This window comes from Gopherus evgoodei, unplaced genomic scaffold (genome assembly GCF_007399415.2).
Source record: "Gopherus evgoodei ecotype Sinaloan lineage unplaced genomic scaffold, rGopEvg1_v1.p scaffold_44_arrow_ctg1, whole genome shotgun sequence".
In the NCBI taxonomy this organism is placed as follows: Eukaryota; Metazoa; Chordata; order Testudines; family Testudinidae; genus Gopherus; species Gopherus evgoodei.
The window spans coordinates 1,126,975-1,139,807 of record NW_022060065.1 but is presented as its reverse complement, the minus strand read 5'-3'; the positions used below and the strand labels follow the sequence as shown (position 1 = coordinate 1,139,807).

The 12,833-nt window shown below is 36.7% G+C and overlaps 1 protein-coding gene across 21 annotated transcripts in view; it reads left to right on the top strand.

The window, feature by feature from the left end:
* The window catches only part of PTK2 (protein tyrosine kinase 2), a 430,903-nt gene that overhangs the window by 316,764 nt on the left and 101,306 nt on the right, over positions 1-12,833 (top strand). For 12 of the 21 annotated variants that reach the window (XM_030546386.1, XM_030546385.1, XM_030546397.1 and 9 more), the window contains 4 exons: positions 4,737-4,793; positions 6,082-6,102; positions 7,195-7,292; positions 11,848-11,932. In XM_030546386.1, coding sequence (XP_030402246.1) covers positions 4,737-4,793; positions 6,082-6,102; positions 7,195-7,292; positions 11,848-11,932 — 261 coding nt within the window. The remainder of the gene's footprint in view (positions 1-4,736; positions 4,794-6,081; positions 6,103-7,194; positions 7,293-11,847; positions 11,933-12,833) is intronic. The other 9 variants (XM_030546389.1, XM_030546388.1, XM_030546404.1 and 6 more) reach the window with 1 other exon arrangement.

The following is a 12,833-nucleotide window of genomic DNA, read 5'->3' as shown; positions in this document are numbered from 1 at the left end:
CAGATCATAGTATGAAAAAAACAACATGCATTAGAGATCAGCTGTTATAGTACAAATATTTCACCTTATATTACAGTGCAACTGTATTATCTGCTAGGCTGGGACTGAATAATGAAAAATTTTCAAATGCTATATGCAGTGGGTTTTGTACCATTTTAGCAATCATATTATCAAGTATGAATTGCATGTGTTTGCAGTGAGACTTTTGGCATGGAGCAGAGGAAGTGTGTGGGCTTTTCAGGAGTGTTCATTTGTTTTAATGAAGATAACAGGCATAATGTAGACAAAATGAATTAAGTAACTTTTCTTCAATGAGTAACGTCAATAGACATGACACAAACTGGTAAATGATTCCATCAGGTGATGCTTTCACTTCAAAGGCATGGTAACATCAATGTCCTCTGCTGTCCGTTGGTTATATGCCAGGAGTGAAGAGAAGTTGTGCAACACAGAGAAATTTAGATTGAGTATATGGAATGTTCGGCAGGTTTTAGGCATGAAACCACTACGGTAATGGCAGAATCTTTACAGTTATTCTTTAGATGCTGGAAATTGTAATAACAACTTTATACCTAAAATACACTTTGTCCTATATTCTCAAAAACGAGTAGTGATTTTGGGTGCTTCACTGTATGGATGTCCACCTTGACACACTATTAAAGAAGCCTAATTTTCCATAAAGTTTTGAGCAGCCACACTCTGCAAATAAATCCCCTTTAAGCAGTCTCAAATTGGACATCCAAAATCATTACTCATTTTTGAAAAGTTAGGGTCACTTACATATTGTTAAGAAATCAGACTTCCATCATTGAGTCAATAGTTCATATAACATAATTAGGAAATGAATAACTGTGTGACCTCAAACAAGTATCAACAAGAGTATGAAAAGTGAAAAAAATTAGAAATAAAAGGTAATGGCACTCTGCTGTCCTCTCATTAAAATATTCAGGAAGTGTTAACCAACCTTTGCTTAGTTCTTTTGGATATAAATCATAGTAAGGTAGCACCACTTAATTTTTCTCTCTGCCTTTAGAAACCTGTTGGTTTAGTCATTTGGTCATATTTCTCTTATAAACTCAGATGTTACACAGCTGTTCATCCCTTACATGCTAACCTTACTAATCTTTTACTGTGGGGTATATGTATGTTTCATTTCATGTTATATGTTAAAGGCAAGAATAGATATTTGAAAGTGCTCTGAAAGGGGACAGTGTCGCAGAACATTTCAGAGAGAACATGAATCTAGTGTATGGAGCTGCTGTGATGGACACGGTTTCCTCAGATGGGTTTTTCTAGAGCCTAATTTAAAAAAAAATTCAGGATTACCAAGTAAAACTCTACACAGATATCCTTATTTTAACAACCTTATGTTTTCCTGAAAGAGACTTGTATGCGTTGTGTAATGTGAATGACTCCTGGGTTGGCTGTGTATATTTCTTCTATAGAAGTGAAAAAGTGCAGAGCTGTTTTTGAAGTTGATCTGTTTTTGAGGCACTAGCCCTGTTTAATCCTTTATTTCTCTACATTGTCAGGGGCATCAAAAATTGTGTGATAGGAAATTCTATCTTTGGGGACCACGTCACTATCATAGATTTTAAAGGCTGAGGAGACCATTAGAATCATATAGTCTGAGCACCTGTATAACAGAGTGCAAAGAACCTCACCCAGGAACTTCTGCAGCAAGCCCATAGCTTTGTTTGAGCCATAGCTTGTCTTTTACAAAGATGTCCAGTCTTGACTTAAAGACTGCAAGTGATATATTAGTCTGAGCCATTTGAAGACTGATGGCCGCCAATACCCCTGGATCAGATTTTAACAAGAATGATGGAGGTTCCCGCTGACTTCCAAAAGAAGTGCTGAAGACTTGGACAAACCTTTTACTTACCTGTGTTTTCTGTACCCTCTAAACTCTGCCAGCTGTGTAGCGAGACTTTTGGTCAAACTCCTGAAGACTAATTTTTCTTAATTATTTACATACGTTTAGTGCATGTTGGACTCATTGAGACTATTTCCAGTTCAACTTGGACAATGTATCGGAATCCTGTAAAGTGATGTTCTGTGGCATCCTGGCTAATATGTCTTCATTACACACTTCTTGACTGAAACTTGATTGTTAGTCTGTAGCAAGAAAGGAACTGATGTTGAGCACAGTTGGGATCCTCAGCTACTCCCAGCTTCAGTTGTTGTCTTTTATTCTATTAAAAGAAAGCAGTTATTCTTGCTTTTTGAACCCTTTATCATATTTTGTAAGTATCACTCCGTATTTTAATGTGGTGATGCACTTCCAACTACCAGTGGGACACCGCTCCCAAAACACAGGATTTATTTAATTCCTCTTGAAGAAATTTTTAAAACTACAGTAAACTCATGTCATTCTTCTTGTCTCTTATCCATTCTGTGGTATCTCCTCAAGTAACAGCAGATACAGTAGCTGTCATCAATCAGAAATATTTATCCTGACAAGCTAAAATGATCTCGCCATTTTATTGCAAGAAAACAATGACATATCACAATACATCAACATTATAGGAAGTTAAATGTTTCTTTTCCAATAGATGCTAATTCTTTAGATCCGCATTTCTCAAACCGAGGCTTGTGTCCTGGAGAAGTATCAGATCGGTAGTGGGGGAGAAGTAAATGAGCCAAGAGAAAATGGAAACATTAATCTTTCTTTCCTCTGGTCCATGTTTTCAGTTTACACTCCGCAAACTCTTTTACCATCCATCAAATATTCAACACATGATGCTGTTTTGTGGAGTCCTGAGTGGAAGTGACCCATCAAGAAAAATAAATTAATGGAATTCCTCTGCCAATATGCTTTATTTTTCTAGAACACAATATATTTCAAGGGGAAAATCACTCTCTTACAAATGCCTTCATCTGAATACCTGGGCTAAGATTGGGGCACCTAAAGAAGTGGGCCTGATTTTCAAAGGTGCTGAACATGCAGCAGTTGTTGGATGCTTAGTACCTTTGAAAATTAGGCCATTTATTTAGGTGCCTAAATATGAATTCAGGAGACTAACTTGAGACGCCTTGCTTTGGAAAATCTGGACCCTTTTGTGTATATTTAGGCAAGGGCCATTACGGCAGAGCTTTAGAAATCTTACAAGCATACTTGACCTGCTTTTGTGGGTTAAATTTATGCTTCATGGGAGAATTAAGGGACCGGTTGTTAGGGAAAAGAGCACTTGAGTAGCTACTTTCTCACTGAAGGTGCTTTGGGGCAAGGAATGTATCTCCTTGTATAACTTTGTCACCTAGATTAGAACATTTTAGGAGTTACTGTTACATAAACAGGCTTACCAGAATTAAATTTTTATTTTTTATTATTTTGACAGATAATATCAACGTTCATTTTTAAACATAGATTTAAATTTTCACAATTGCACAAAATTATGGATTTCAAGTGTTTTATTATTTTTATAGATTTAAATTTTCACAGTTGCAGGAAATTGGAAGGAGGGATCATACAATAATTATTTAATGACAGTAGATGCTGACATTCAAAAAGTTAAAGCTTTATGAATGTTAAAACACAAAATTGTCAACATCAGCAGTCAAAATATACAAAGTAAATATCCTTAAATCAAATTTTAATAAGTTCTTAAGTGGCATTTTTCTTATTTTGCCTACCTGTACATTTTGGTTATTATCAATAGAAATAATTTTACCCTGGTTGGACTATGTATGCTGAAATCAATGTTTACCAACATTTATTATAAAAATTTAATCCTTCCAAACCCATATATAAACAAGTGCTTAGACAAGGAAAGAAAAGTACTGTCAATTTTCTTAAACCGTCTGCTTTCTAAGAACTGACACTTTGTTAGAAATTTTCTATTCATGAGATATTATTTCTCACCAACAAACTTGGAGAATAACATCTGGCTAGTTGTCAAAGTGAATTTCCAGAAAACTATGTAAACTAATATTAACAGGGAAATAACTGTTACAAAGAAAGAGTCCCAGCTCCAGGGATTTTTCAGCCCTATACAAACTGAAAAATCTACATACCTCAGTACCTACAGACAGTCACATAGTAAACAGTATGCATTTTGCTGTCCTTGAACATAGTCTGCTCTACCTGTGTGATGCAGCAAGACCTGATTTATAATAATAGGAAATATACCTATCTCCGAGAACTGGAAGGGACCTTGAAAGGTCATTGAGTCCAGACCCCTGCCTTCACTAACAGGGCCAAGTACTGATTTTTGCCCCAGATGCCTAAGTGGCTCCCTCAAGGATTGAACTCACAACCTTGGGTTTAGCAGGCCAATGCTCAAACCACTCGAGCTGTTCCTTCCCCCCCCCATCATTTGCACTTTGCTGATGAGAAAGGAGTTTAATCTCTTGATATGGGCAGTCTCTGTCCATTTACAATGGTTTTTTATTGAAGAAAATCACTATTAATGATATTGAGAGAAATTATTTATTAAGAAGTCATGGATTTAGACTAGTTGATCTGAATTATAGAGTTAATAAGTTTAAAAAATTCATTCTCCTTTTATTCCCACAGAAACAAGTATGTGTACTGAAACATAGTGGACAATAAAGTAATCATCATTTATGTGCATGAGCAGATTTTAGTCATGCTATTTTAAATGCATTTTCACAGTGGTGTAAAGTGGGTTGTTAAGTACATAGTAGCTTTTATTTGTGGGAGGTGGGATAAAGATTTTTTTTTAATTGTTAGCTTGTCTTTTTCCCAAAATTCTCTGATTCCTCCTTTACAGAAACAGATGACTATGCAGAGATTATAGATGAAGAAGATACTTACACAATGCCTTCAAGTAAGTACACTAGTTAACTTTGGAATTTTCCTACTTGACTGAAAAGCTTCTTATTTGATTGAGGAAGCACTAAATTGCATTTCAAAGCCTCACAAAGAAAATGTTCTTTATGTGAGATTATGTTCTGAGGCCTCATGAATTCTGCAGCCCTTCAAGTTCAGTCTCTAAAGCAAAAGTAAACAAATTCTATGATATATTTTACTGTACTCAATGATATTACAGTAAAATCCCATCTCATACCAAAACACAGCATTTTAAATTGTGTTGATGACATGGAGGAAAACACACAGCTTTTGTGAACCTATGTCTTCAAAGGCAAAAGGCTAATACACCATCTGCTGAAATTATTTTGTGCCATTGTCAGAAATTGGAAGATTAGTGTTAACTACCCTAAAAAGAAAATCTGTTAAAAGTTCTGGCTGCAATTTATGTTGGGATTGGCTGTGTAATTTTTTATCACTTGCTAACCTGTAATGGAATTGTAACTGGTACATGGAAGTGTAGAAAACTCTCACTTCAGTCATGCCTGTAGATAAGGAGTGGGATGATGGGCGGAAAACCCAGTGACATAGTTAAATTCATATCCGTGTTAAACTCAGGAATGCTTAATGTGTTCAAGGGTATGATTTACTTAAGACTTCTGCAGTCCTGGGTTCTTGTCGGAGCAGAGGGACATTTCATTGACCACTTAGGCATTCAGAATAGAACATTGGTTTGTTGCTGAGGGAATTGTTTGGCAACAAGAAAGCGTATGTTTCTTGAAAGCGAATAATACATTTTGAGTAGTGTACAGTAAATCACTGCATTAATTTATTTTAAAATACTACCCAGGATCACAGAGAAATATGACAAATAGTATGTTTTATTCATTGTAAAAATGGATATTGCATACGAATAATCGTGCAGTCCTTACTTAGTTGAGAACTTTAACCTGTGGGCTTCTACAAAGTGCTAAGCACTTTGATCTGATGAAGCAAAACACTAAAACATACCTTTAACCCTAAGCATATGAGAAGTCCAATTCAAGGCACGTGCTTACCTGCGTCACTGGATTGGGCCAGAGTGCTCAGCCTCTTGCAAGTTTGAGCCCTGCTTCAATAAAGATTGCAGGATCAGGCCCATGATTTGTGTTAGTATAAACATAAAATCACTTGAGTAAGTTATCGTTTTGGCTAAGCTAACATTTTTCATCTTTTTAAATATTATGAAATATTTGTCCAAATGTTTTGTTAATTTTAAGAAGATATTTCTAAGTGAGTGTTTAATTTTTCTCTTAAATGCACTGCAGAAAGCTATGGAATAGATGAAGGTAACAGGAGCTCCTTTAACCATCTCTGTGTGCTTGCAATTTTGGAAATGATTTGGAGTTTTTCAGTTTAAAGTTGTTTACTTTCATTTAGTAAGCATTGTGTTAATTGGTTTAATTGTGTTTCTATAGTTAAACCAATTCTTTGGTTAGCTTTGGAATTTTAAAGAGGAAAATGCAGTATTTTAAAAATAAATGAAAAAGGCATTGGTTGCTTTCGTTTCCAGCTAGTTAGTGTCATTTCTGTAGCGCTAATAATGCCATTAAATTATCAGGCATGAGGCCTATGCTGGATGAGAATCAATTTTTTTCCCCTGGAGGTGATGACAGCAGTAGAAAGTCACACTATATATGTTTCCACTGTTCCTGAAATTGTATTTTTTCAGTGATTGCCAGAAATTAAATTACCAACTAAATAATTCACCTGGAACTGAATAAATTTGATTGCTGAACTGGTGAACTTATTTCTTGTCTTGGGTGTACCTAGTCTACTAAAGGACAAAGCTAATAAAATTGTATAAATCACGAACATTTTATGTCAGTTTTGTACAGTTATACACAGCTAGAAGTGTGACACAGTCAAAGTTTTACATTTATTCATTTTGTTTTCCAGTCATCTGCTTCCATTTTTTTTCCCCTGCAGCCACCTCTTTAAAAATACTCCTGGCTCATTTGATGGTTCAGAGATCTAAAATATCATATAGTGGAATCCTCTTAAACATATGGCTTTAGGTTGTAGTTAATTAATTCCATATTACCCTAGGCTATTTGTGGTCCTTTCCTTATCCCTTTAAAAGCCATAATTAATTAAGAAGGATTTAATTATATTTATTGCATTGGAATAAATATTGCATAGTAATTAATTTAGTAAGTCATATTTCACTGTCTTATTCAGGGCTTTCATTCAAACAATTATTTAAGAGGATTCTACAGTGTATACAGTTTTTGTCTAGGTTGCCGTCCAGCTAATTTAAATGTAGTTATTCATATGTCAGGCATTGGAGTGGGTTACTTTGAGTTTGGCGTCTTGTGGATTATTTCATTTGAATGCTTTTCATCAGTAGTTTGAGGTTTAAATCCATTGTATTATTACAGCCAGGGATTATGAGATTCAGAGGGAGAGAATTGAACTGGGACGCTGTATCGGTGAAGGACAGTTTGGAGATGTACATCAAGGAGTTTACATGAGTCCAGTAAGTATCTTTTTTAATATGAACATATATTTTCAGAAAATCTTCTAGAGAACTGATAAGTCTTATCTGTGGTCCGCCTAAGTGAACTAATGCTGATTGATAGTGGCTTGATGGAATAGAATTTGTAAGATGTATAGCACATATGTAAAGCTTTATATATTAAAAAGTTGCTGTAAAAACTTAATCCCCATAGTGCCCCTATGAAGAAGCTACTCTAGGTACTATTATTCCCATTTTACAGATGGGAATGCTGAGGCAAGGTAGACTTGCCCAGGCCACACACAGATCATTGATTGAGCCACGATTAGAACTGATGATTTTTTACTCCACCTTGTGCGATTTCTTCTTCATCTGGATAATATCTTAGCATGCTTAGGTTATCTGTCTTGGGAACAGAACAATGTGACTTGCCCCACTCGCTGGGGGCCAGATTTTCAAAAGAGCTCATCCTCTAGTCTAGCCACATGTTTCAGTGTCTTAATGGAAACTGAGCTCTCTTGAAGACTGAGCTTCCCTTGTGGGTGCTTAGCTCTCTTGAAATATCTGACTCTAGTCTGTGACATTACTCTTTTACTAGTGAAGATACTTAACTACATAGTGAGATTTTCTGTTGATAAAGTTAGATCAGAAGTGGGCAAACTATGGCCCGTGGGCCACATCCGGCCTGCGGGACACTCCTCCCTGGCTCCTGGCCCAGGAGGGTAGCCCCCGACCCCTCCCCAGCTGTTCCCCCTCTCCTGCAGCCCCAGCTTGCTCTGCTGCCGGCACAGTGCTCTGGGCGGCGGGGCTGTGAGCTATTGGGGCAACACAACTGCAGAACCCGGCCTGACCCGCTGCTCTGTGCTGCATGGTGGCAACAGCATGGCTGGCTCCATCCAGGCGGCATGCCTGTAGCGCTGTCAGCCACCAGTGCTCCAGGCAGCACAGTCAGGGGGCAGGGAGCGGGGAGGGTGGATAGAGGCCAGGGGAATTCAGGGTGGTGGTCAGGGGGCGGGGATGTGTATAGGAGTCTGGACGGTCAGAGAGCGGAGAACAAGAAGGTTGAATGGGGGCGGGGTCCCGGGCGGCCGTCAGGAATGAGAGGAGGAGTTGGATGGGGCTGAGGGGGGCAGTCAGGGCCAGGGGTTTTGGGGCGGTCAGGGGACAGAGAGTGGGGTGGGGGTTGATGGGGCAGGGGTTGGGGGGGGCAGGCCATGACCCCCTCCCCTAACCAGCGCTCCATACAATTTCCAAAACCTGATGTGTCCCTCAGGCCAAAAAGTTTGCCTGCCCCTATGTTAGATGGTCTAGCACCCAAGTTTTAACTGTGTAATTGCCTATATGAAACAAGCTGGTGGTCTGCCTAGATCTTGGTAAACAAGTATCCATTATACACAACCACACTCACAGCTGGTTTTAATTGCCGCTCCCTCCCTCCCTTTTTCCCAATCTCAGCAAAGAGTCTAATGATTAAGGCCCCAATCCTGGAATTTACAATGCATTGGCAGATTGTTGTGCCCACATGAAGCTCCATTGAAGTCAGTGGGGCTCTGCACTGGCAAAGCAGTTGGCCTACACATTGTAAATTGTAGGATCAGGGCCTAGAACATACAGCCCTGTCACTCCTAGAGTGCCCTTCCAGTTTAGGCTTCAGGCATGGCTTTGCACCTCCAGGCTCTTCTTTATCACAAGTCTGGCAGCTTTTATCAGAACTAAACTTACACTTGCACAAACGAATGCCTTAGTCAAATTATTACTTGTAGCTTTCTTTTCAAAAGATACATAGTAATTTTGTCCCTGATCCAGCAATGCACTTTTAAGCATATGCTTAAAGTTAAGCACATGAGTAGTCCAGCTGATGTCAGTGAGACTAATGTACTTAAAATTAAGCATGTGCTTAAGTATTTTGCTAGTTTAGGGTCATCAAGACTAAAAGGACGCATTTTTGAGGATCTGAAAATAAGTGAAAAATTAATTTAATAGTAGTAAGTGAGAGAGATTTCTAAAAAGTCTTTTTTTCTGATTGATAACAAAATTTACAGAAAAGCTCCTGTAACTGGTTAAAATGTCTTATGATCCAGTTTTGCACCCATTTAAGTCAGTGACAGATTTGTTTTCTACAAATTCGATGAAAGATTAGTCTGAAAAATTACTGTTAAAAGTGATATCGTTAGAGTGCCATATCTTGGAATCTGAAAAACAAGCTGATTTATTCCCAGTAGTTACTACATTTCACTCAAAGAATCTTTAATTTTGATAACTGTGCACAAGTCATAAAAGAATCCAGCTCACCATTTACTCTTCCAGAATGTCACTTTTACATTAAACATTCATAAGACAGGTAACAGTTGGTAATAACTAGCAGCCTTTGTTTCTAAAGGCTGAATGGAAAATGTGTGTATAGGACCTTATGTTTTAGGGGTTGGAATTGAGGCCTATTGGAACAAACTTGAAGGACTCAAATCATCATACTATATAAAAAGCTATTTGTTTTTCATTAGTCAGAATCATTATCCTTGTATTATAATGGCAGATTTAGCACAGTCATCTGTATCCTTAATATTATCTCTCCCTCAACCTCACCCAAAATCTGTTCATAACCAATTTAATTTTTTTCTCATTATTTAACCTATCCTATGACAGTTCCTGCTACATTTATCTTGCACATTACCTGGAAATTCTTGCCAGTTACAAAGACTTAAACTACTTCACTCAACAATAAAACTGATTTCTATTGTTGTACATTTTATAGTAATCTCCAAAATACCCTCCGAAGAAACCATTACTGCATTATGTCAGAGTAGAATAAAATCATCTAAATTTACAGTTAATTATACCCTAAAATATTATAGATAAGACCATCAATTATTCAGAATACTAATCAATTACTGTGTTTGAGTGTGAGAAAAATAGATCCACAAAATCAACTTTTAAAATGACATGGAGTATTTTTGTGTTTAAAATGTATCTGTTTCTCTCTCAGGGTCCTTCTTAGAATTTTAATATTGTTTCATCACTGGAATTGAAAGGGAGCAAGATTAAGAAGCAGATGCTGTGAGTGACCCAGAAAATAGATATTAAAATTGTTTAAACCCAAGAAGTATAATCTTTCCTCTATCCTAGTAACATTTGTATGTAAAAATAGAAATAAAAATAGGAACAGAATGAACACACACAAGGATTAATTATCCTGTGAGGTGCCCAGCATCCTCAGCTCAATTTACCTCAGAGAGAGGTAAGGAGCTCAACTCCGTAATCCAGAACATGATGTTCCCTGGCCATCTAAATAGCATTTTTGAGCAAAAAAGAATTTTTAATCTCATCTCTGCAAATAGTTTATAGTTCTATCATTTAGGCCCTGGTCATGTGAACACTTAATACAGATAGTAAAGTTAAAGCATGTCAGTTGTCAGTGAACTCAATGGGACAACTCATGTGAATTGCATGTTTGCAGGACCCAGGCTTTTGTATTGGGACATAATTAATTGTATTGGCTCAGAAATCATCATCAAGATATGCTTCCATTGTAGCAGTTATTATTGTAAGGTGGAAGAGCTGTTGTTTTGAGAATGCTGTAAAACCACAAGTAAATGAATGTTACTATCTTGTTTTGAAGATTACCTATTCAGTTAATTTGGATTCAAACAAATATTTCAAAATAACATTTTCCAGTAGAAATGAAGCTTGAACATCCTAAAGCTTTTTTGAAAAGAAAAACTGATGCTCCCTCTGTGTGCTGTCTGCAACCTGTAAAAAGAGCATTTATAAAACATACCATAGAAAAATTAAAGATGATGTCTTAGCTCAGGAGGGCCTTAAAAGTGTTCTCATTTTTCTACACCCAGAGAAGGAACGATTGGCTGCTATATCTTTTTTATTTCTGATTTTGAATATAGATGATGTACCAGAAAAAAATCTTTTAAATACCCTGTTTTAACTAATGGGCAGTCTATTTCGTAAAATTTTCACTTAACATTCTTTCTTAGCTTATGAGTTAAATAGAAACATTTAATTACTGTGCATCTTGTTAATGATGTGGTTATTATTAAAGGCTTGAGTCAGTCAAAATTACATTCAGCTTCCCCAGTGCAGAAGCCCATAAGAGTGTGAAACCCCCAGAAAATCCTTTGTGTTGCTTTTCATAGGCTTCTTTGTTGCACAAGCCAAATACATTTTTAAAGCTGGAAGCTATTCGTTTCTTCTACATCCTTTAACATTGTGTCCATAGTGTGCCACCTTTTTAGCAATGTTAGAAAATGCATACCAAGGTTCAGATGAGCTGGTCATCTGTTTTAGAATTATCTATTATTATAAATTAGAAGTAATACTTTCAGACTGATCAGGTTTAACTTGATGTTCTAGATATAAACATGTAATGTAAAATGTATTGGTTATAAATGTTTAATCTTTTATATTTTTTTTAATTCATGAACACTTTCATGTTCCCAGTGTTTTTTTTAACTAAATATTGTGCTTAGCTAAGTATCTGTTACTGTCTCTTAAAATTCATTCTGTAGTTTAAGAAGTGTATTTGCGATTGGTTTCATTTTTATTATTTGACATTTCGTTCTTGCAGGAAAATCCAGCCATGGCTGTTGCAATCAAAACATGTAAAAACTGCACTTCAGACAGTGTGAGAGAGAAATTCTTACAAGAAGCCTGTAAGTTACAGAACATTTTCTTTGATCTAACTTTTGGAAACAGTCCTTTAAAACACTTTGTTTCTTTATGAGTTTCTCTTTCTTGAAGTCCATTTAGCTTTTTGTGCCACATACTATTAATATGCTTTTAAACATTTTATTATTACACATGAGCTTGGTCCTGTCCTTTGATATGCAGCATACAGCTCTGCTTAGATCTTAAAAATCAGCCATTTTGCTTATGCATACACATGAAGTATCTGATTTTCCAAATTAGATGGTGCTGCATGACACATTTAAGATTTCAGGAAAGAGACCTTCTTGGAAAGTTAAGTGAGACTTAATTTCCCATATCCTCCTTTCCCCATTAGATATTACAAAACCCTAACCTATTGCAATGTGTCATAACACTTCTAGAGGGACAGGTCTTCCTGTCTGATAGTAAGATTGCTAAGACTTTATGCCGTGAGAAGGGATTTGTTAGATTGTTTTGGAGAGAGTAGGGGCCTACATTTTGAATATTTGGAGCAAGAATTTCATAATGACCTGAACTCATCATGTTAACAAAACCAGCATTTATGCATACAGAGGAAGGCTTTGCAGAACTTTGTGAGTTTGTTAGTGTGTTAGAAAGTGTATCCATAAAAGTTCAAATGAATATTCATAATTGGGTGGGGAGGGGCAAGTGGGGTTAACGTGCAAAAAGAATTCCTAAGAGATTTTCTTTCCTTAACATCCTGTTTTGTAAAATAAATTGACATTACAGGCCATAGAACTGTCTTGTTTCATGTTATTCTTGTTTGTTGCTATTGTACGCCTGTGAGATCAGGTAAAATCACTGTATTGCATCAATATATTGATTAAGGCCAAAGGTAGGAAGGCATTTCTATTCCATGTTAGTCACTTTTGTTTAATGCTCTGT